Source organism: Vitis riparia, chromosome 5 (genome assembly GCF_004353265.1).
Source record: "Vitis riparia cultivar Riparia Gloire de Montpellier isolate 1030 chromosome 5, EGFV_Vit.rip_1.0, whole genome shotgun sequence".
Classification (NCBI taxonomy): domain Eukaryota; kingdom Viridiplantae; phylum Streptophyta; class Magnoliopsida; order Vitales; family Vitaceae; genus Vitis; species Vitis riparia.
The window spans coordinates 383090-405364 of NC_048435.1; the positions used below are offsets into that span (position 1 = coordinate 383090).

General features: G+C 37.3%; 4 protein-coding genes across 4 annotated transcripts; 3 read left to right on the forward strand and 1 right to left on the reverse strand.

Annotated features, from left to right (window-relative positions):
- Positions 1–2400: 2400 nt before the first annotated feature.
- Positions 2401–5184, forward strand: LOC117914694. The gene is made up of 2 exons (XM_034830138.1): positions 2401–4138; positions 4737–5184. Exons 1-2 carry the CDS (start codon positions 2714–2716, stop codon positions 4908–4910), a joined length of 1599 nt encoding a protein of 532 aa, XP_034686029.1. The 5' UTR covers positions 2401–2713; the 3' UTR covers positions 4911–5184.
- A 4316-nt stretch (positions 5185–9500) lies between these two features.
- On the forward strand, positions 9501–11186 carry LOC117913864 (ethylene-responsive transcription factor RAP2-3). The gene is made up of 2 exons (XM_034828957.1): positions 9501–10212; positions 10326–11186. The coding sequence occupies exons 1-2, from the start codon at positions 10026–10028 to the stop codon at positions 10925–10927; spliced, it is 789 nt and encodes a 262-aa protein (XP_034684848.1). The 5' UTR covers positions 9501–10025; the 3' UTR covers positions 10928–11186.
- Positions 11187–15325: 4139 nt separating this feature from the next.
- Positions 15326–16193, reverse strand: LOC117914739. Its single transcript, XM_034830195.1, has one exon. It carries the CDS (start codon positions 16175–16177, stop codon positions 15497–15499), a length of 681 nt encoding a protein of 226 aa, XP_034686086.1. The 5' UTR covers positions 16178–16193; the 3' UTR covers positions 15326–15496.
- Positions 16194–16477: 284 nt separating this feature from the next.
- LOC117914740 (60S ribosomal protein L19-2) lies at positions 16478–19880 on the forward strand. The gene is made up of 5 exons (XM_034830196.1): positions 16478–16617; positions 17724–17846; positions 18803–19116; positions 19443–19489; positions 19570–19880. Exons 1-5 carry the CDS (start codon positions 16506–16508, stop codon positions 19592–19594), a joined length of 621 nt encoding a protein of 206 aa, XP_034686087.1. The 5' UTR covers positions 16478–16505; the 3' UTR covers positions 19595–19880.
- The last annotated feature ends 2395 nt before the right edge of the window (positions 19881–22275 follow it).

Sequence of the window (22275 nt, forward strand, 5' to 3'; positions counted from 1 at the left end):
TTAGTTATTGCAACAAATATGCATTTTTTGTATTTATTTGTTGGTTGTCACCATCACCAATGACTATGTTTTTGAGCCCCAGTATCATTTCATTCTTTTTTCTCTCAATTTGTTTTGTTAGGAGTGTGTTTTCTGTATCATCACTTCCAAGTTCATAATGCAGACATGTTTGTGTCTGATTTGTAAAAGAAACCTAAGTTTGAAGATATGAGACTGTCACTCTTTTGGGTTCAGAAGCCTGTGTCTTTTCATGTTTAAACCAATTCACAATGTCCATTTTGTGATGATTTCATATATCTGCTTTGTTGCTAACTGATTCTCCTTACACAAGTGCTTGAATATATTATGCAACAGAAATCATTCATTTGATAAGAGAATTTCGTATGTTGACCTCAGTCTATCTAGATGTAGTTTCTGAATAAACATCCAAAGTTTGCATACATGAGCTAGAAAAAGTCTGATGGCATGCTGAGTATTACGAGCCCTGCATCTGTATTGACACTAGGCTTGGGGCTTTGCCTTTGAGTAGCTCCTTACTGCCACAATACATCACACCATAATATGTCGTACTAATATGGTGGGAGTTTCTGTTATAGCTTATTGTCTTTACCTATGGTCACAATCAGGCAGCTGTTCAACTCTCACACAATGAGAGATGTGGTATAACTACTCTAAGCAATGTCGAAAACTCTTTTTTGCACATTTGAAAGGGGGAAAATGGCCTGCAGTCTTTTGCTGTAGGCTAAGACTTTCAGAGATGTCATTTTCTTACTTGAGTGTGGATGGATGATCCTAGTTGAAATGCAATGTGTGGCAAGACTTAAGATATGATACTAGTTGGAGATGACATCTTTCTTTGTTGGATGGTTTGGGATTATTGACGTTGCTAATCAAGAACTCTCCAAATGGATGTGAGAGATGAACCTTCTTTCTTTTTGTTTTAGCCAGATCTGTGTGGGGAAGCTTCTTGCTTTTCTGCGTTTGGTGAATGTTTGCTGCCTTAGAATGAATGTGGTTTTTACAAAGGTGGGTTAACTGCAAGAGTTAATACAACATTTGGATATTTGATGTAACCAAAATGTTGGCATTTAAGCTTTTGTTAAGTTTCGTTGTCCCTTTCATAAATTGACAGATCTTGAAATAAAAAGGCAGGTTTTGGGCATCCATATGGACACTCTGCAAGGGTGATTAAAAGGGTTGCTGGAGTTATGCCCTCATGGGGGCCATGAGGATGACTCAATATCCATGCTTGGAACCTTAACTAATTGTTCCTAGAGTATCTGTATGTAGTCCCATCTTTTTGCACCTCTCTGCACACAGATTTTGCCTGTTGCCTTCTTTCTTGGTTTTTGTTAAACATTTGATGCCTCCATATCAGAGATAGATATTATATTGCCTTCATTAGTAGCACCCTTGGGGACTTGGATGAAACCTGCATGTCTGGGATTAGTACTCTGTTGATTTATTTGTTATCCATATAAACAGTGTTGGTCCATGCTCAAAATGAGTGATTAATATAACTAAGAGCTTTGAATGATTTTTAAAAATTTGATTGAACACCTAATTTTTTGGAAGCAAACGCTTTCAAACCTTAGGAAACGTTTTTAACAGCGTTCAAAATCACTCCTAACGGTTTTAAGTTCTAACTTTAAATAATCTAATTCAAGGATGGATGCCTCGGAAGATAAATACAGGGCCTTGGGCCTTGTTGATCTAATGCTGTTCTGTCACTTCTGCTTATGCCCTCTTTACAATTGATAACCCCCAAAAGTTCAATGGTAGATCAGGCGGCAATAAATTTCAAATTTCAAGCTAGGGTGCTTCAACTGAAATAATCTTTAACAATTAACTTGTGATTCTAAAAATAAAAAATAAAAAAGTTTGATTTTAAGATACAGTGAAAGGTAGTTTTTGAAAAATGATATTTGGAGAATCAACGCCTTCTTCAATAGTTACCTTGTAAGCATATCATTATATTCATTGGTTTAAAATAAAAATTAAATTTTATTTTGTTGATGGAAACCAAGTAGAGTAGACGGTGGACCACACAACCACTCACTTGGTGCTTTTGTTCAAATTTAACCAATTGCTAAGTGCATAAGTAGATTCTATTGTTTGATTGCATATTGAAAAAAAAAATGTTTGGACTTTGATGATGATATTAGATGGTTTTTTTTTGGGATACATATGTAATTAAATCCTTTTATTTTGTATTTTATAAATAATGTTGTTGCTTTTTATATTTTGATCTCATAAACAAATTTGTATCTTCCTTCAGTCCTCTAGATTTTATGATCCATTTAGAGGATGCATGGCTTTTTCCCCAAAAATATCCACAAATGATACGTAATCTCATATGCGTATGTTGAAACGGCGTCGTTTCAATGCAAGTCAATTTCGTCTCTCCCCCGCTAAAAGGGGGTGCCTAAGATCCAGAATTGCCATCGCCTCGCAACCGACCGAAAAGCTGTGAATCCAAAAGCGAGGAAAATACGCCAGACATCGGGAAGCTGCTTACGATTGGCCACTCATCAACCACCGCCATCGCCACCGCCACCCCCCTCTGTCGCCCTCTCTCTCTTCTCTTCCGATCTGCTCTCTCACTAATCCGCGATCTTTTCTTTTTCCTTTTGATTTTTATCAGAGGTAAGCTCTCTTGATCGATCTAGATCTTGGTCGTTTCTCTTTGATCTACAATTCACGGCGGGATACCATGAACTCCAATTACGGAAAAACCACTAACTCCCAAAGAGGAGGAGGATCCGTTCCCCTCAACAACTACCAGTTCGATTTCGGACTCGGATCCAGCCGTTCCCGCCCTCTTAACGACCAGAAGCAGCAGTCTTCTCATTCTTCTTCATTTTCTGCGCCGCAATCCCACCCCTGGCAACCCAACAAGCCCTCATGGACTCACCAGCCCGCACCGACTCAGACGACTCGCTCCGGCTCGTCGAATGGGCCAGCTTCTATGGTGGGCGATATCTTTGGGAAGAGTTGGGCTCCTTCTCCAGGACCGAGTTCTGGTATTGGAATTGTGGATAAAAACCCGAATTTGTTTGGAGACCTCGTGGGCTCCGCTCTAGGTAAGGTTAATAGTAATGTTCCTCTGAAAAATAGCACGCCGGTGTCAGCACAATCGACTAAGAGCCCATATTCAATGGGGAATTTGGCAGATTCATTGCCGAAAACTGGCAATTCAGCGAAAAGTGGTGGGAATTGGGGGAATTCGGAGAATTTTGGGGGTTATTCTAGTGGATACAACAATAGTAGTAATGTCAATAAGAGTACAAACCTTGGAGGTACATCAACGCAAAGTATGGCTGGCGCTGGTGGAGGTGGGGTGGGGATGACTTCCAAAAAAGACCCATTTGGTTCTTTGGTTGATTTTGGATCAAAACCAATGGGTAGTCTTAATTCAGCAAGTAAGGGTAGTAAGGTTAATTCAAGGGATGAGGCATTTGGAGATTTTCAGAATGCTCCAAAATCAAGTGCATCTGCCTTTCCATCAAGTGCCTTTCCTGCGAGTAATTCCATGGGTGGTAAAGTTAATTCAAGGGATGAATTGTTTGGAGATTTTCAGAATGCTTCAAAATCAAGCGCATCCGCATTTTCTTCAGGTTCCTTTCCTACCAATAATAGCAATTCCATGGGATCAAGTTCAGGTTTTGATCCGAAGATGGACAGCTTTGGCATTCCCACCCAGGATTTTGGTTCTCAAAATCAGCCTCCTGTTCAGACCTCCAATGTTGATCCGCTAGACATGTTGTTTGCCTCTTCAGCTTCTGCTGGAACGGGTCCAACAGGGTCAGAAAGAGTTGGAGAGCAGCAGTTTTCTGAAGTTGATGATTGGGGGTTGGATTCGGACTTTGGAGGAGGACATGACAATGGCGGTACCACCACTGAGCTTGAAGGTCTGCCTCCCCCGCCTGCTGGGGTTACAGCTGCCTCTGCAAAGAGCAAGGGACTGGATAATCACAAGCAGGGGCAATATGCTGATGCAATTAAGTGGCTTTCTTGGGCTGTAGTTCTTCTTGAGAAAGCTGGCGATGATGCTGGCACCATGGAGGTCTTAACATGCCGAGCTTCATGTTATAAAGAAGTAGGGGAGTATAAGAAAGCAGTGGCTGACTGTAGTAAGGTATAGCTTTTCATGTTGTCAATAAATAGTTATGTCTAGGGATTGAGAATTTATTTTTTATTGCTCATCTAGTTACAAGATGGTGGCCTAGAAGTTATATTGCACAGTTCTAAAGCCTGTTTGAAGAACTCACAAGTTGGTTGACTGCTGTTCAGTTACCAGTGACAATGGGGTTACATTGATCCCTTCTGAAAATAATATGTTTATCTTGACCACTTTTGGGGACCTGCAACTTGATGGATGCTAATATTATGGGTTTGGCAGGTTTTTTACTGCAAAACTATCTCAGTTGGTAGATTTCCCAAACAGTCTGGCACAATGCAACTAGTCAGATTTTGATACTAAAGAACATAGCTTTAGATGTATTTAAGACAGTATTTCTCAGTTATTGGGTGCCGCAGATTTAAAGGTTTGCACCCAGTTAACTGATTCAGGCTGATGTGCAGCACTACTACCTGTGGGATGTAGTGCAATGTCACATTACTCTTCTACCATTTACTTATGGGCATGGATATTAGTCTTCTGGTTTTAATTTTATCATTATATTCTCTTAAGCTTTTTGAAGAAGAAACTTCATAGACTGCATTGTGTCTTGCAGGTGCTAGAACATGATGAAGAGAATGTATCTGTCCTTGTACAGAGAGCACTTCTCTATGAGAGTATAGAGAAGTACAAACTTGGGGCAGAAGACCTGAGGACTGTTTTGAAATTTGATCCTGGTAACAGGGTTGCAAGAAGTACCATTCACCGCTTGACTAAAATGGCTGAGTAGAGAGTTTTACATTTTCGTTTGATTTAGCTTCTTCATTTAGTCATAAGGTCAATACCCTTTTCCCCTCTTACTAGAAAAATTGTGGGGAACTATAATATTTTGCTTGGATAAGTGGGCATTTCTGATAGTTGTGGTCTTAAGGAGTGTTTTACATATATCATGTGTTGTATTCCATTTCAACCTTTGCTTGTGACTGGAAATGATTTTTGTTACTTCTTTTTTTTGTTCAGAATTTTGAATTTCAAGTGATTGCATTTCTTTTTCTTGTTTTGCATATGTGGGAAACAGTTGTTATGTGGTTTGATTCTTTGTCTCCTCCAATTTCTTGTGTATCATGAATTGAATTTGATGTTGGAACTATATACTGATGTATATTAACATAAACCAGTATATCTTGTTCTTCATTGATTGCTTTAAGATTTTGTTCCAAATTTTAGGCTGAGGTCTTTGTATGGGGAACATGGAGCTACTTCAATCTAGCACAGCTGTTCTAACATTCACCAGTGTTAATTGTTGTGAGTTGTTACATGTTACATGTTATCGGAGAAGTTGTTGATTTATTTCTGTCTACTTTGGCCTGTAGCTCACTGTTTTCTATCATTTCTTTTAACCTGTTTAAATAATGCTACAGCTAGGTTCTGAGATGATTTTGAGATGTGTGTATGTGAAAATCTTAACTGACTATTTTGTTCTTTTTCTTCCTGAACTTTCTTAAAACCACGAAGATATCTTTGCAAACCTTTAATGGACAGTTAATTGTGCATATGTGTGTATATGTCGATGTGTGTGATTCTGAGATTCAGAAATATGCTAATTCAATCTAACACCCCAGAAGAGAATACTCTCGAAGGCTGGACCTCTAAGTTGTGGTGGTGCTGATTAGGCGGGGAAGCACAGGGCCATGCCTGGAGTTTGTTTGCTTGAGGAGTTCCAGAGGCATCTGATGATAACTCAAGTCTCCCCTGAGGTTACAGACTTACCACTGTCATTCCTCTGTTTGTCTCTAACATTATTAAAGATACTCCTTAAAGGACAGACAAGTTAAAATTCATCTAAAATTGCAGCCAAACTCTGAAGAATATCCTTCACTTGCAAGAGGTATTCAACACCATAAAATCTTTTCTTTGTTCCACTTCTCCAACTATCTTTAACCTAAAAGTTAAAAGATTACTCTTTTTATCTAGAAAATGAAAATAAAACAAACAAGGAAAAAATTTGAGGATCATAGAGAAAGGGTAGTTCTAGTTAATTTCAGATCGTAAAGTGTGTAAAAAGGAAAGAAAAAATTGGTAATTGGAGAAAATGGATCTAGGAGTGCAGAAGGGGAATGAGGATGAATCATCTGAGATCATATGCTAAAACCTTGGCTGTGGGTTTTGAGAGACACGTCTAAAAATAAAGGCTTCCTGCCAGAGACTGATGCTGTTGATATGGTGGAATATAGCTCTGGGATGAGGGTTGGGATTTTAGAGGTGCATAAGGGCTCTTGTTTTAGATGTGTAGAAAGGGAATGAGGATCAAATTTTTCCTATGATTTTCTTCTTCATCCCAAACCATGGTTATGGGTTTTAAAGAGACTCTTCTCAGAATAGAAAAGGTGATGTGCTTTGTCTATCATGTCCATGGACAGATGTAATGATGGTGAAAAAGGTCTAATGATCATATACAAAATGTTTGTTTTATTAGGATTTTGATATGCCATTGTTGCATAGAGAAAGGAGTGACATCAAGCCTCCATTAATTTTTTTTTATATATCAAAAAAATAAAATTTAATGGAGGCTGATGTCACTCCTTTCTCTCTAGGGTAATTATGATATTTCATAAAAAGATTAGATGGATCCATTGTATGTTAGTGAACATTTCGAAGGTTAGTGACAAATTGGAAGCCTTTAGAGAGGTTTGTGTTAGTGTTAGAAATTCTAGGGGAGGTTTCGTAATTATCCTGAAGAAAATGGCTTGTTTTTCTTCAATCATTCTTAGTTGTTGATAAGTTGAATATTCGATTGCTTTCCAATAGATTGACCATTTGATAAGGATTAAGTAAATATTGGTCAATATTGCCTCCTAAGAGAATGTGACCTCATCATAGATTCATAGCATATATGAATCAAATGAAAATAATGTCATGTATACGGTAATGACTTAAACATTTCTTTTAGCACTGATGTCTTGCCTTTTGGCCTGTATATCAGTATTGTCAATAGTCGGGAAATTAATGTTTGGAGATATTATGTGGAATCTAGGAATTGTGATGCTCACATTGATTGTTTTTTCCCTTGTGTGATGAACCATGCAGATAAAAGAAATTTGAGGTGTTGTTTATAGATTGATTGCAAATTGCTAACCTTGCTTAAAGTTATGAAATTTAATGTTTAGCATGTGTCGCCAAAGGGTAGTCATGTTTTAGCTAGGCGAGGAGTTAACAAGTTTCTAATTGTATTGACTTGCTCTGATTTATGGAACTTACAGAATCACAGATCTGTACATCCTAGTTAGTGTTTAGCAAGATATTAGGCAATAGAAAGTGAAACAAAGCACACAGCTGTTAGAAAGAAAACACTCCAGAAATTTTCCATTTGTTTTTATCTGGGGTGAACCTAATGATCTGAGTCCCCATACGAATGTGTTCACTAGCAAAAGTTCAGTACCTAGACTAAGCTTGTCTGTCATATGTATTTAGGGATGTAGAAGCCACTGAGATTGTCAGACTCCAAAACTCATCTCTTCTCCAATTGATATGTAGCATTTGATCCAGACAGATTATCAACACCTTAGAAAGGTGAAAAAAAAAACTCCAAATCCAGATTGGGTCCAAATCTTTTATGGGAAGGTCCCAATTTAGCTTTATATTGCCCCTCTTTCATCGTCCATTCTGTTGAAAAGCAAGAAAGGAGACAAAGACATAGGCCATGATTTCCCACTCCATAGCCAGTCCCTGATTGGAAAACGGAGACACCCAGTATTCAGCCAAGCTTTTGCAACTTTTTAAACATCAGCAGAGGAAATTGTTGTTATAGGGCTTCAATTATCATGCTGTATGGTGTGACCATCTCCACCCACTGTAGTGGTAGGAAGCATGATTGAGGAGAAAGGGGGGGAAAGAGGCCAAAGGAGGATGCCCACGTTATTATAAGGGAGAGGGACGAGTGGTGAGTGAAGCGTTTTGGTTTCTTGGAAAGACACCAAGGGAGAAGTTAGGAGACAAACAGAAACCACTTCACTTTACACCTCTCTCCTTAGCTGTTTCCTAAAAGCCTGCCCCCTTTTCCTTTCTTTTTGTTTTGCTACATTAATTCCCCACCTCCCTTCCTCTCTCTTTATACCCACAATGCCATCCTTGTTTCTTTTTTTTCTTTTTTATTTTTATTTTTATTTTTTTATGGAAAGAAACCACAAAATAGAGTATTTACACATTTGATTGAAAGAACTGCAATAAATCATTGAACCCAAACTTAGTAACATTTCTAGGAAAATCTGACCTTCAAGTGAAAGACTCTAAAATTATAGATGCTTTTTTTAGTTAAACAATCAATTATTCTATTTGCTTCTCTATAAATATGCCAACAAATACAAACATTAAGGTTTTGAGTTATTTTCTACATATCTTCCATTAACAACATAATGGAACTAGGAATGCTACTTCTTTTGTTTTAATTATCTATCACTATTGTTGAGTCACCTTCGATCTTTAAATTTAAGAACCCAGTTACTAACGCACCATCTCTAAAAGTTAAACATATTTTGTAATAATTATTGACGTATTTTGCCCATATGCTTATTTATAGCCACTTTTATTATACCATTAGAATTTTTAATAACCCATCTTAATGCACATCTATTCTCTACCTTGACCCATCCTTGTTTTCAATTTTAGGTCTTTCTGCCTTTCATGATCATTTTTCTCTTTTAATTTTAGGGTGTGTTTGGTGCCTGAAAATACAGTAAACCCTCGTACAGATGGGTTTTGGTTTTATTCTTTTTCTGATTCTAAACAAGGATTTACTTCAGTATTTTAAACATGTTTTTTTTTTTTTAAAGTAATTAAAGCCTTGAATTTGGCCCATATGCTAGGGCTATGGGCTATCACCCAGTATGAGTTTTGATTTTTTATTTTTTTTTAAATTTTGGGTGAACTAAAGATGGAAATTAGAATAGCACGATAGATATAGAAAATTTTAAATTCTGTCAAACAAAGACAACTTTCATGAAGTGAGAAATAGAATAAAAAAGCGTTTTTTAATAACAATTTTTAAAAGTATTGAGGTGGTGTTTGTTTTTTTTATTTTTTATTGAAAATAATTTGTTTTTAGAATTTAGGTTGTTTGTTTTTTTATTTTTTATGATTTATTATAAATTTTTTATTAAATAGAAAAAATCAAAATATATAAATTTTTTAAATAAAAAAAATAATATATTAGTTTTTTTAATTTTTTAATAGAAATAAAATATTAAAAAAATAAATAACATAATATTTAATATTATTAAGCATTAAAATTCTATATAGAATTAAGTAAAAAAATAAATACCATTGTAATGTCTAAATGATCCCAAACTTAGGGATCGCTGGATTTATTAAAAAGGCAGACCCTCGTTGATTCCAAACGAGGAGAAATGAAGGAGGGGATGGCAGGATTGAGATATGAGGAAAACAAGAAGGTCATATAGTAAGAGTAGCATTCCAAGGTGCCAACAACTGCGAGTCCCTTCCTCCACTGGGCCGTTAAATTTTGGAACTGCTGTGACGCGCGTTACAACAGCTGCCCACACTTACGCTTCATCTAGACAGTGCTGTCACCCAGCCTCCCCACCCCTACGCGCCACGTCCTCACCCCGCTTACGTCACCAAACGCACCACTCCCGTACCGTCACCCTCATTTCACCTTCGTATTTGTATTAGCTCTCCTCATTGGCTCTCCACCGTCCGATCAGATGACTAGTGTGAAAGCTATCGATTGTGTTTGTCGTGTTGCGTGTTGATTTCTTTTGTAACCGTCGTCGTTCTATAAATGAAGGCTCTCAGTGAAGCATCTTTCCTCTCTCATCTGCATTTATGGAGTGCTTCTCTTTGGCGTAGTTGCTACTTGCTAGGTGTTTAATTGCTTTCTTTTTTCAAGATGTGTGGAGGTGCAATTATATCCGGCTTCATCGCCGCAAAGCGTGGCCGGAAACTCACCAAGGAGGACCTCTGGTCGGAGCTCGATACCATCTCGGACCTCCTCGGTTTGGATTCTGCTAACGGCGGTGATGATTTCAACCCGTCTGAAAATAGGGTTGCTCCAAAGCCAAAGCAAGTGAGCAAAGGTGAGGTTTTGTGCCTGGGTTTTTTTTTTTTTCTGGGTTTTTTTTTTTTCTGGATTTTTGTGTTTCTTCGGTTTTATCGATGGAAAAAGATTTCATTTTTTCTGGGGTTGCAGGGACGAGCGAGAATACCCAGAAAGCGATTCGGGTGGAGGAAAAGAAGAGTACCACCACTCCGAGGATTCGGAAGAACGTGTACAGAGGAATCCGGCAGCGGCCTTGGGGAAAATGGGCGGCGGAGATTCGGGACCCGCACAAGGGTGTGAGAGTGTGGCTCGGCACCTACAACACCGCCGAGGAAGCCGCCAGAGCCTACGACGAAGCCGCCAAGCGAATCAGAGGCGAAAAGGCCAAGCTCAACTTCGCTGATCCCTCCTCTCCCCACTTCCCTCCGCCCATCCCACCGCCGCCATCCAAAAGACGATGCGTTGTTCCAGCCCCCACAGCACAGTCAAGTTATCAGCCGACCGTACCACCACCACCATTAATGACCTATCCTGCTCGGTACGAGAACGAAGCAGCGAGCGAGTTGGAGTTTAAGGAGCAAATCTCGAGCTTGGAATCGCTCCTGGGTTTGGAGCCGGAACAGGCCGCCACTCCGTTGAACGAAATCACCGAGTCAGACTCGATCGACCTCTGGATGCTGGAGGACCTTGCTTCCACTCACCCTCACCACCCTCACCATCATCGTCTGCATGTATGCAGCGCTGCGTTTTGATGCACCACTCTGTAATGGTTCCAGTGCATCGCAGATACAGTAATAAATGCATGTGGTTGCATGCATCGCCGTCGGTTGTCGTCATCTGCGTTTGCTTTAAGACCCTTGGATTTTACGGAGTTTGTCGGTGCATGTATCTACTGCTCTTTTTTCTGTTAATTTCCTTCCTAGCCCTTCCTTCTTCTTCTACTATAATTAGACTTCACATTATATTATATGGGTAATAATGTAAAAACGTCTTTGCTAAATTTTGTGTGCATGGAGTACAAGTGTTGGTGTGTTTATAGGTTATGACGTCATAAAAAAATGAGGGTCCTCCACATGTTAAAACTTAAAACTACGTGCATGTCTCGACTTTCAACTACAAATTCACAATTTGAAAAATAAAAAATGGAAGAGATTTGTAACGGAGGTGATAAAACGCGCAGAACTTCCTCTATTGTCCATGTGAATTAGGGGCTTCATCACAAAGCTGTTCGATTTTAAGGGCCTAATTACTAAATTAACAATTAGATTAGAGAGTTCCTTTTTATCTAAGTCTTAAGGCCTTAGATGACGTCAAACCATTATCTTATATTAGGATTAACATTGATTTTAGTCTCATTTATAATGATTTTTTTTCTATGTAAACATTATTTATTGAATAAAATTTCTCACTATTTTAGCTTAGAAACTTCTTCCCTTAATGATGTGAAATATCACTATGAATTTCATAAAGAAAACTTATTTTCTTTTCAGTTCTTTCCTTGTCAATAAGTTGATTACCCTATCTCGCCCGTCCCAAGGGCTATTCTTCCCTTTTATCTCTTGCCTTGTAGCCTTCTTCACGTGGCCTTTCCCATCTTAATAGCTTTGTCAACTTTCTTGTGACTCTCATCACCCTCATGCATCCCTTTGCCACACCTTTACACTTTTATTACACGTTCTATTAAAACCATCCATTATCAGCAGTCATTAATCAGAATCTTAACGTGACACATATTTTTAATATGAAAGATGTTTGCTTGCTTAATTATTAAGGTCAGACATTATATATATATATATATATATATATATATAATGTGAAAGATGTGTGACTTGTAGTCATGAGTATAATTGTTCTAATATTTTACTAGTAAAGCTTCCCGAGCCATACTTTTCGACCCTTTTTGAATGAAAACCACCCGTAAAAGAAACAAAAAGGGTGAGGAAAATATCAAGCGAAGCAGCAACCAAGAGGATAAAGAAGGTTGAAATGTTATATTTATCAAAGTTAGATGTGAGGGATTGGAGCAATAATTGGAGTTTGAAATGGGGAGAAATATATTTGACGCTGGTAAACATTATGTCTCTGGTTGGTGGGACTCTAACCGAATCATTTGATTGGAGTGGAGTTGCAGGGGAAGGTGCATGAACCAAATCTTAGTGGGTCCTTCAGCTGTATGTCTATGCTATCCAATTTTCCTTCATTGGATAAAAATATGAAATGCTCCATAAAAGAAATTAAGGAGGGTCAGCTCCACGAAGAGGGTGTGGCTTTCTGGATGAGAGAGTTATGATTTACTTGCAGATGTGGGGGCCAGGGGGCATAAGTCCACTTAAAATAAGTACTGGCTGCTTAATTTGTGGGGAGAATGGATAAATTCCTTCCGCTCAAGTCAAAAGAGGCCGCCGATCAAGATTCATGCATGAGGAGTCAGCCAGCCCTCCACTTGCCTGTCTAATCCTCTCCTTTTCTTAGTTCGTAGTCTCCTACTCTTATTTTTTACGAGGACATTTAGTACACTGCGTTCTAAAACAGTTCTCAAAACTTCTTTTTATTTTTTTATTTTTTATATTTATAACAATTCTTAAATCAGTTCTTATTTTCAAAACTGATATATGAAACTAATTTTCTCAATCGATTCTCCCTCATCTCATTTTTTTTCTAAATTTCTACAAGGAAAGAGTATTTATACAGGATATTTAACGTATGATTGGGTGTGTCAAAAAGAATATATGAAGAGATAATATTTTATTTATTTATCTCTATTTAACTCAACTCAACCCAATTGGGCCTTCATTTGGAATATAAAAAATTTGTTATGTATAAGTTCTAAGGAATCAAATCCCCCCAGTCAAGATGCTGCTCCTCCTTTATATGGAAGGATTACAATCCAACCCTTGATTATGTAAGTCGCTTTGGTGCCGTCCCACCTTTTCAACTTCACCCTAGTCTGTCTCTGCATGTCTTCTCTTGATTTTGTCTCTCCCTCTTGGTTTCAAAAGAATAGAAACCATTTTTAGAAACATTTTCAACCTATTCATTTATAATTATTATCAGACCTTTCTTGAGCCAGGTATTTTTGGCCCTCACTATTAGATGTGTGGCCTACTCTACAATTTCTCAAATCCAATGCTTCATCAGGAAGAAGACAGATCTGGTGTTTACCTAAAATCAAGGGAAAATGGAAGATGAATTGGTTCCAAGTCCTCGGTCTTCATGTTAAAAACTCCCATATCATGACACCCTTGTATGCTCTCAAACTAGCCTTCTCAATAATTATCCATAAAGTAGATACAATCCGGTTTGAACACGGAGAACTCCTTGGTACGTATGGAAATTGATCCATTATGACCCAAGGACCAAGAACAAAGCATCGTCTCCTTGGTTGTTCACAGCATTCCACATCCTTTTACTAAAATCAAACCTAAATACCAGAAACCCAGCTGTTTCATTAATATCATTCCACTCCCTAGTCTCTTGAGACCTGCAAAATATCCCCAGATGATTCTATCAAACACTTCATTCAAATGATGGGATGTGAGTGGGTGCCACATGAATGACTTGCCCATCATCGTCATCACATCGATTCAAGTTTCCCCATTGATTCACGATATAGAAGTAGTCTCTGTAATGGAACTGATGTCTACCTCTACTACATTAGGTGGAAATCAACAATGAAAATATATTTTTATTTTTATTTATTTTTCTTATGTTTGGATAATTTTAATTCTTCTATTTAGATGGATTTGGTAATATAAAAGGTTAAAATGATTATTTGTTTTTAATATATTTTTTTTAGAGTTAAAAAAAAGTCCAAACTAATGGAAATGAAAGGGTAAAATAATAATTTTAATATATTTTATATCATTTCTTATATTGAATGAATCAAAATATCTTACATGAGTGGAACTGGAATCATTTTTATAAGTTAGAATTTATTTTAGTTGGAATCATTTTTAATATTAAAATACACTTCAAGAGTATTAAAATAGACAGATGACAGATGACAGGACACACAAATATCTGTGTGGATCTATGTTTGCAAACTATTTGGACTGTGTTCCTGCTCCTTGCATCAGATGATTCTCCTAGGATTTCACAGAATAAGCAGATATCCAGTTCTACTTCTTAGTTAATCAATGCCCACATGTATATTTCATTGTGGATCATCAAACATCAAACCTCGCCGATTTCAAATGCTCTTGACTGATTAATAATTTCAAAGATAATCAATTCACGAAAAATGAAAACTATTGGGAATCCATGCGCAATCTTCCTATATTTTGGAAGAATAATTTTTTTTTTTTTTTTAAATCACAAGGGTACTAACTGGGCTCTGTTGATGCTTAGAGACAACTGGGTATATCAGAATCAAGGTATATTAAGCACATCAAGGGACACAGTTCACTGATTACCACCCATCAGGAGACGCTATAATTGAAGGCTTTTTCCTCGTAAGCTAAAGAACCAACACAAGGGGCAATACAGAGTTCACCTTGTGCGCCTTGCGCCTTTTAAAGCTATGCATGTACCTAATCCTCCCAATATTCATTCAGAATTACAGATCTAAATCATATAATCCTGTCTAATGAAGTCAATCATAAAACAAAGACAACTTAAAAGAACATGAAACCAATTCCATGTAAAGGTTCGTAGTTATGTAGGCCGACTCAGACCCATTAGTAAAAATGATAATGCGCTCCAACTTTTCACACTGCCTAAGTCCATTGTCCAGAAACAACTATGTGGTAAGGCTTCCAATCAATCCGTCAACAGATTTTGTCTAGAAAAACACCCCCCTATTCTGGGGAAACAATACCCAAGAATCAAGAGGTCATCAGAAAAATTCTCTCAATGCTACAGCCCAACGAACAAACCAAGGAAAAATAGGAATGATATCTCTAAGAGCCTCTTTTGGTGTTCCTATCACCCATGAAACACAACATCTTCCTATCAATTTCGGGGCTTTTAGGGGACTCTGGATTCAGCATAAACTCTCTCAATGCACCTTCCAACACTGCGAATTGATACGAGATATCTTCCTTTTTCTCAAATTTATGAATATCAAATGTATCATTAGTTATTACTTTGGAAAAAAGGAACACACTTTTATCGGTGAAGTAGTTCAAATATGCCAATAAAAGGATTGAATCTACGTAAAGAAATCATAAAGGAGATTTATAGAAACAATGAGAATATGTACAATATATACAGAGAATAGTACATAGAAATTTTGGCAGAAGATTCAGACAACCCAGATAACAGAAATATTATCCAATTCTCATCCATTAACGGGTTGAACACTGAGGAGAAATGGTACCAAGTTAGCACATTGATGCAAATCTGAATGGAACCTTCTCCCTTGAAGCATCGCCGATATCATCCGCGAAGATTCGAACAACCCTCTTAAACGCAAAATGCACGCAATTAGAGAGGGCAATCCAGCAAATCACCTCGTACACGAAATCGAAAGCGGGATCGGATGACGAAGACGGAGATTCGTCCCAATTATGCCCTCCAAACCTATCAAAATTCCATCCCCTGCCACCGCCGCCGAACCCACCAAACGGACCATCGTCCCCGCCATCACCAAGGAACCCGAAGTCTTCGCCGTTCTCCGAATCTCCGGTCAGTGATCTCCTCCTCGTGCGCCGCTTTCTCCGTAAAGAAGTACGCCGAGCGGTCTTGTACGAATTCGATCTCACCGGAGGCGGAGCTAAGGCGTCCACCGGGAAAATCATGGCGGAGATTTGGAGGACTCCGGCGGTGGAGGATTGCTCCGACGAATCGAAGACAGAGAGGTGGTTGTTCGAGACGACGTTGTGGCCACGGAGGAGAATCTTCGCAAAGCTTAGCCCTTGGCTTACAGTATCGGCGATGAGACAAATCTCCATGAATTTATCAGATGCGTTGAAGAATAGATTTCGAAACCAAGAAAAACCTAGGGTTTCCGCAGCTTGAAATTCTGGCGGAGATTTTCCGGGAAACCCGAGAGAATAAAACATAGCAGGAAATTCGAATTGGACTTTGATTCCAAGAAAAAGACAGGGCCGAAACGCACGGAACGTGTTCAATTGGATTTGGGGCTCCTTCAACTAGTAGGTCGGACAAATGATGATTGGGCCCAACAAATGGCCCAACCCAGTAGTACACCCTATTCTTCCTTAACTCCTAGGCCCAACCCAATCGATTCCACATCCATAATTCCAATCTGGGCTGACCCGAAACCACTCAGCCACACAAAACCCTAACCCTAAGTAGCCGTCATATGATATAAAAGCTGGTGTCTCTCCATTCGGAAGACTCTCTCGTCTCTGGTTGCGAAGAGAAGCCATGGTATCGCTGAAGCTTCAGAAGCGGCTCGCCGCCAGCGTTCTCAAGTGCGGGAGAGGCAAGGTCTGGCTCGATCCCAATGAGGTCAACGAAATCTCCATGGCCAACTCCAGTACGACTCTTTCTCTCTCTCTTTGCTCCTGATATTTCTCTGCTTCGATGGAGGTTTTTGTGTGTTTTCTTTTTTCTTCATGATTTGTTTGATTTCGGGGAAAATGCAGGAATAGAATCTTTTGTAGCATCTTTGATTTTGGAGGGACGGTTGAAGGATTCCATTCCTTTTGCGTTTTTTTTTTTGTTTGTGGAACTTTCATGGACAGTGGATTTTAGTGGTTTAGCAGATTGATGTTTGTCTGTTTATATTTCTTTTATCGTTTTTGTAGTGTAGCGTGGTACTCTTGAGATGAATCGCTGTGAACATTTAGTTACATGCGAAATCCATTTCTTCTTAATCATGTTAAGAAAAATTCCCCATACTAGGTGCATTCTTACAGCAAAGTAGAGTGGTAATCTTATTGGTTATCACGTTTATGTTAGTATAAAACACTATCCTTATTGAAAGAAGTAGACTTGGTAATTCTTGGGTTCAATTATTTGCTGGAAGTTGTTTTTGAAAATTGCCTGTTTAAGCTCGTCCAACATCAAAATCTTGCTGATACTCCTTTTTCTTCTTCTTCTTGCTGTACTTGATTCTATTTTCTCCTCGTTGTCTTTTTTTTTGTTTGGGTGGGGCTGGGGGGGTGTTGTTTTGTTCTGTGATTCTTATTTCTTTGGGTTTTCCTTCTAACTTTGGTATCTTCCTTCAATAATATGATGTGTGTTTTTTTTGTGAAAATGTAGATGATCTCGGGTCATCTAATGGAATTGGTTTGCTGAATTCTTATTTCATATATATTTATATATAATTTGCTGTTGAAGCTTGGGTCAAAGCCATATTCTTAATGATTGTTTGTGGGGCCTTATATTAATCTTTGATACTTATCATTTGTCGATTTAGTATATTACTTTGGTTGATTTTTTATTTCTAAAATCAAACTAATTCTCCATGCAAGAGTTCTATTTATCATTTTTGTGTAATGGTATCCTTAATGATTGCTAATGCAGGGAAAAATATATTACTTTGGTTGATCTTTTATTTCTAAAATCAAACTAATTGTCCATGCGAGAGTTCTATTTGTCATTTTTGTGTAATGGTATCCTCAATGATTGCTAATGCAGGGCAAAATGTAAGGAAACTTGTGAAAGATGGCTTTATCATCAGGAAGCCAACTAAGATCCACTCTCGATCTCGGGCACGGAGAATGAAGGAGGCCAAGAGAAAGGGACGTCACTCTGGATATGGTATGGTTAATTGTTAAATGTATAGGGTCATGGTTAAATGGCTGCATATCTTTATAGATGCAATGTACAGTAATGAATCAGTTGATGTACATAACCTTTATTTGAATGTCATTTCAAATCAACAGGTGTTTATGCATGACATTTCTTTTTTACTTGGTTTTAGACTTATGAAATGAAGAACAGTTGTTTATGTGTGATTGGTTTCTTCATTTGCAATAGTTTTCTCAATTGCTGTTTGCAAGTCTTGATGCCAAGTATTGGGAAAATTTTTACTAGCTTGGGAAACTCATTATGGTGCTTACCTGGATGTGTTCTTTGTTTTGTGTTTCCTGTTTTTAAACAGTGTTTATTTATTGTTTGTATTTGTATTTGTTTTTTTGTTTTAGGGCCCTTATTTTCTCATTCTTTTTCTCGTGTTTTTATTTTTTTTTAAAAACTACAATGAATGTTATACATGTTTTAAATTTATGTCCAACAATCTTTAGTTTAACTTTTGAAGACTCATGAATTTTGCACCCTTTTTTGTTTGTCTCGAGACAAAGTGAATGCCTCATATTTGCTGGTAATTATGGTTACATGCCTCATATTTTCTGGTATTCATTGTTACAATCATATCATAAAACTATAACTCATATGATAATTTTTTTTAAAAAAAAAATATGTTAACAACTATAGAATGGGAATATATTTGGTCTCACAATTTGTGGTGCATGTACCTGACATCTTTGGGCATGCCTATTCCCATGGGAAGTGGAGAATAAACAATTCTCCATGTGAAGACAGAAATTATTAACTTTACCATGCTTTCAATAGTTCATTTTCTTTATGCCTAAGTTAGATAATGCATGTGCTAGGTTGCTCTAGATAAGTTACCGGTTGGATTTCCCTCTTCACATTGATTCGGATTGAAGAGCTTAAGACCATAATGAAGCTTGATAATGTGTGAATTTTTTCAGGTAAACGCAAGGGTACAAGGGAGGCAAGGTTGCCCACTAAGATCCTTTGGATGAGGAGAATGCGTGTACTGAGGCGCTTGCTCCGCAAGTATCGGGAGTCCAAAAAAATTGACAAGCACATGTACCATGACATGTACATGAAAGTGAAAGGTAACGTCTTTAAGAATAAGAGGGTGCTAATGGAGAGTATCCACAAGTCGAAGGCCGAAAAGGCAAGAGAAAAAACTCTTTCTGACCAGTTTGAGGCTAAGCGTGCTAAGAACAAGGCAAGCAGAGAAAGGAAGCTAGCTCGGAGGGAGGAGCGCCTGGCCCAGGTATGATGAGAGTACAAACCTCTTCTTTCCACAGTGTCCTTTCTAAGCTTGAAAGTATCTTTGATTGTTGGATGCTCAAAAATGATCTATGAAAAAAGATCAACATTGTTTCTTTTAGCTTAATTTAGTTAATGATATATGAGATATTGCAAGGATAACTTTGCTTGTGTGAATGCTAGGTGCTAGAATATCCCAAGCCCCATGTACACTTTAGAAGCATTTGTAATGTTTAAAACCAACCTGCACAGAAGTATAGGCATATGTGTAGTATGTATTTTTATATTCAGATGACCTTGTGAATTATAATCATGTCTTAATGTACTCAGGGACCTGTGGAAAGGGCACCACCAGCATCTGCACCCCAGCCTGCTGAGGGAACTAAGAAATGTGAAATTTTGTTTTATCCATCTATTTGAAACAGGTGGATCTAACCCCTCTCTCTCTCTCTTGTAGGGGAACTAAAAAGGCCAAGAAGTGATGAAAGGTGCCTCTACCATGAACATTGAAGAACTGATAACAACAGATGACAATCTCTTGGTTTTCTGCAGTAGGATTTTGTTCTTAAGCCAATATTGTTCTCTTTTTGTGGCCAATTTTTTCTTTATAAGAAATCTTGAACCTCTATTAAGTTCTAGGTACTTTCCCATATGTTGAGTGCTTTGTTCATTTATGATTTCAGTGAACCATTAAATTATGTGTGCATGCTTCAGTTAAACATGAGAATTTACTCGCATTAGTTGAAAGCACAGTTTTGGGTCTTAAAAGTTTGCTTTGTTCATAATGTTTGGAGTTGATCTTGTTTGTCATGTTCTCTTCTTGCTGCTTTGCTCAAAGCCAATTACAACGCAGCGGCTAAAAATGTCTTGAGTCCCGTTGCACCTTAATGCATTAAGGTCATTTTTTTCCGAAATTGGAACTGTATATTCAAACAGTAGCTTATCTTTTTTTTTTTTTAAATGTTTATTTATTTTTGGATTTTAGTATCAGGGCTACTTACCTCTGTGTGCTTTGTTGGGTTGGAACGAGTTATTCTCATGAATTCAAGATTGCTAAAAACAAATAGGTGCTTTAAGCCTCAAGCATGCCTGATGCAGTCTTTGTTGGAATGCCAACCCTCAAGATTCAATTCGGGATGTGGATAGCTGTTATTCTTGAGATTGTGCTTTACAAATCTTGATGGTAGCACCATCCAGGTGGGGTTCTTGATCTTATCAGCCAAGCTCCTATAATCCCTCCAAAATACTGTCTAATAATACTTCGTGTCCAAGTGGCTTTATTAATATAATTTCAGTTGTTACTTGTCAACCAATGTCCTTACTAAACTTGCAGTATTTTTTTTTTATTTAAAAAAAATGCAAAAATCCACGGGGCGCTTTTTGTAGCACAAGATTGTCAGTATAACTTATGAAAATCTTAAGCTTCAAATGGTACGACAAAAAACTTCGTTCTCAATTCTATTAGATTGAAATGAAGACAGCTTATTTATATGAAAGTTCTGCTAATAGATGGTCTAAAGCTTTAAACTCTGAAGGTAAATATTGAAATCATGTATTGAAGTAATGATTTTATATGATAATGATTTTTTCAACTAGTCGTAATTAATGTTGAAGGTGTAGGTGTGGCTTGACAACCCTATTTTCGTTGTTTTATAGCACTTACGTTTAGTGGATTTCTTTGTGGTATGTTTTAAAATTGTATAGAGATCGTCTTCTTACAACAGTATATGATTCTATTCTATTTGAGTAGTCTAATAGAATACAATGATAATATTTCATATTTTAAAACCTTAGAGATAGCAGGAAACAAACTGTTACAAATTATGGTGGTTTCACACATTATCATCTTTTAAAAATAATTTTCAAAATTTGCTGTATTTAGAAAGAAGCCCCTGGGAGTCCAATGTGGTTCAATGCCCAAAATATCCTGTGTTAAATGTCTTCAGCTAATATGATTTTGGCTATTATCCATGTGGTCCAATTCTTTGGACCATGCCATCTAGCTGTAAACCAATATGGGCACATATTCATATATTGAATTAAAAGATTTGGTCTTTTGAGTTACCATTACTCCCAAGCAAACAAATTCCACGACCCTCCCACCTTCTCTAAATATATACTATAGTTGTAATATTAAGCTGCGATTTAAAGTAACAAAACATACATGTTAATGGCTGAAATAATCCCTTTGAACCAGAACTTGAAAAGGGGTCACTAATGAGAATGTGTCATATTTACACTTTGATCCTATTTATACCTTATTCCATTACTTTCTATTTTGATTTCACTTATGTATATCCCCCACCTTTTTTATTTATACCCTCATTAAATAACTTAGATTTCATTCTGCATTTCAACCATCTATATTGAAATTTTGGTATGATATTGAATTTGATATCATAATTTTTTTATGTCATATTCTTGTTGTCAAGACTCAAGAGAAAAGTGTGCTTAACAAAAATTAATTTGTACCCAATGTTAAAAATAAGCGATAAACCCTTGGAAGATGATTAAATAAAATGGTTGCATGGAACCCATAATTTTATCCATTAATTCACGAAATCTGAAATAATTTAATCATGCATCGCGTGCCAGTTTGGTTGCTTGCCATGCTTTCATCTAGAAGTCTGGCACGAAACCAACAGAGAAAATATATATATCTTAAATAATAATTAAGAAATAGGTGTCTGCGACTGCGAGCCACCGACTTCCTTTGGTTCAATCATTTCCAAGTCAATCAAGGCAACTACCAAAGGGAGGATATGGTGGCATCTTCCTTTGTGTATCAACTAATATTCCTTCTCTGAAAATTTGTACAAACCAATAAAAAACTCTGAACATTTAACACTCTTCTTAAAAACAACTTTTTGTTTTGTGGAATAAAAATTAATTTTTCGAGTCAATAAATATTATATTTTACAATAAAATTTAGATATTTTTTATTTTATTTTATATACTGTGTTGTAAGAAATAATTAAAAATAAGAAGGATAATTTGGAAATTTCCCAATTATAGGGAAGCGTCTAGAAACTTGGTGAAAATAGTATACAGTTTTCAAAACATTAGTTCAGGCGTGCCTACTTCCCTCATCTCGTAGATGATGAAAATTATGGGAGACACGTGGAAGAGTGGCAGCCAAACGTGATTAAAAGTTTCGTTGGAT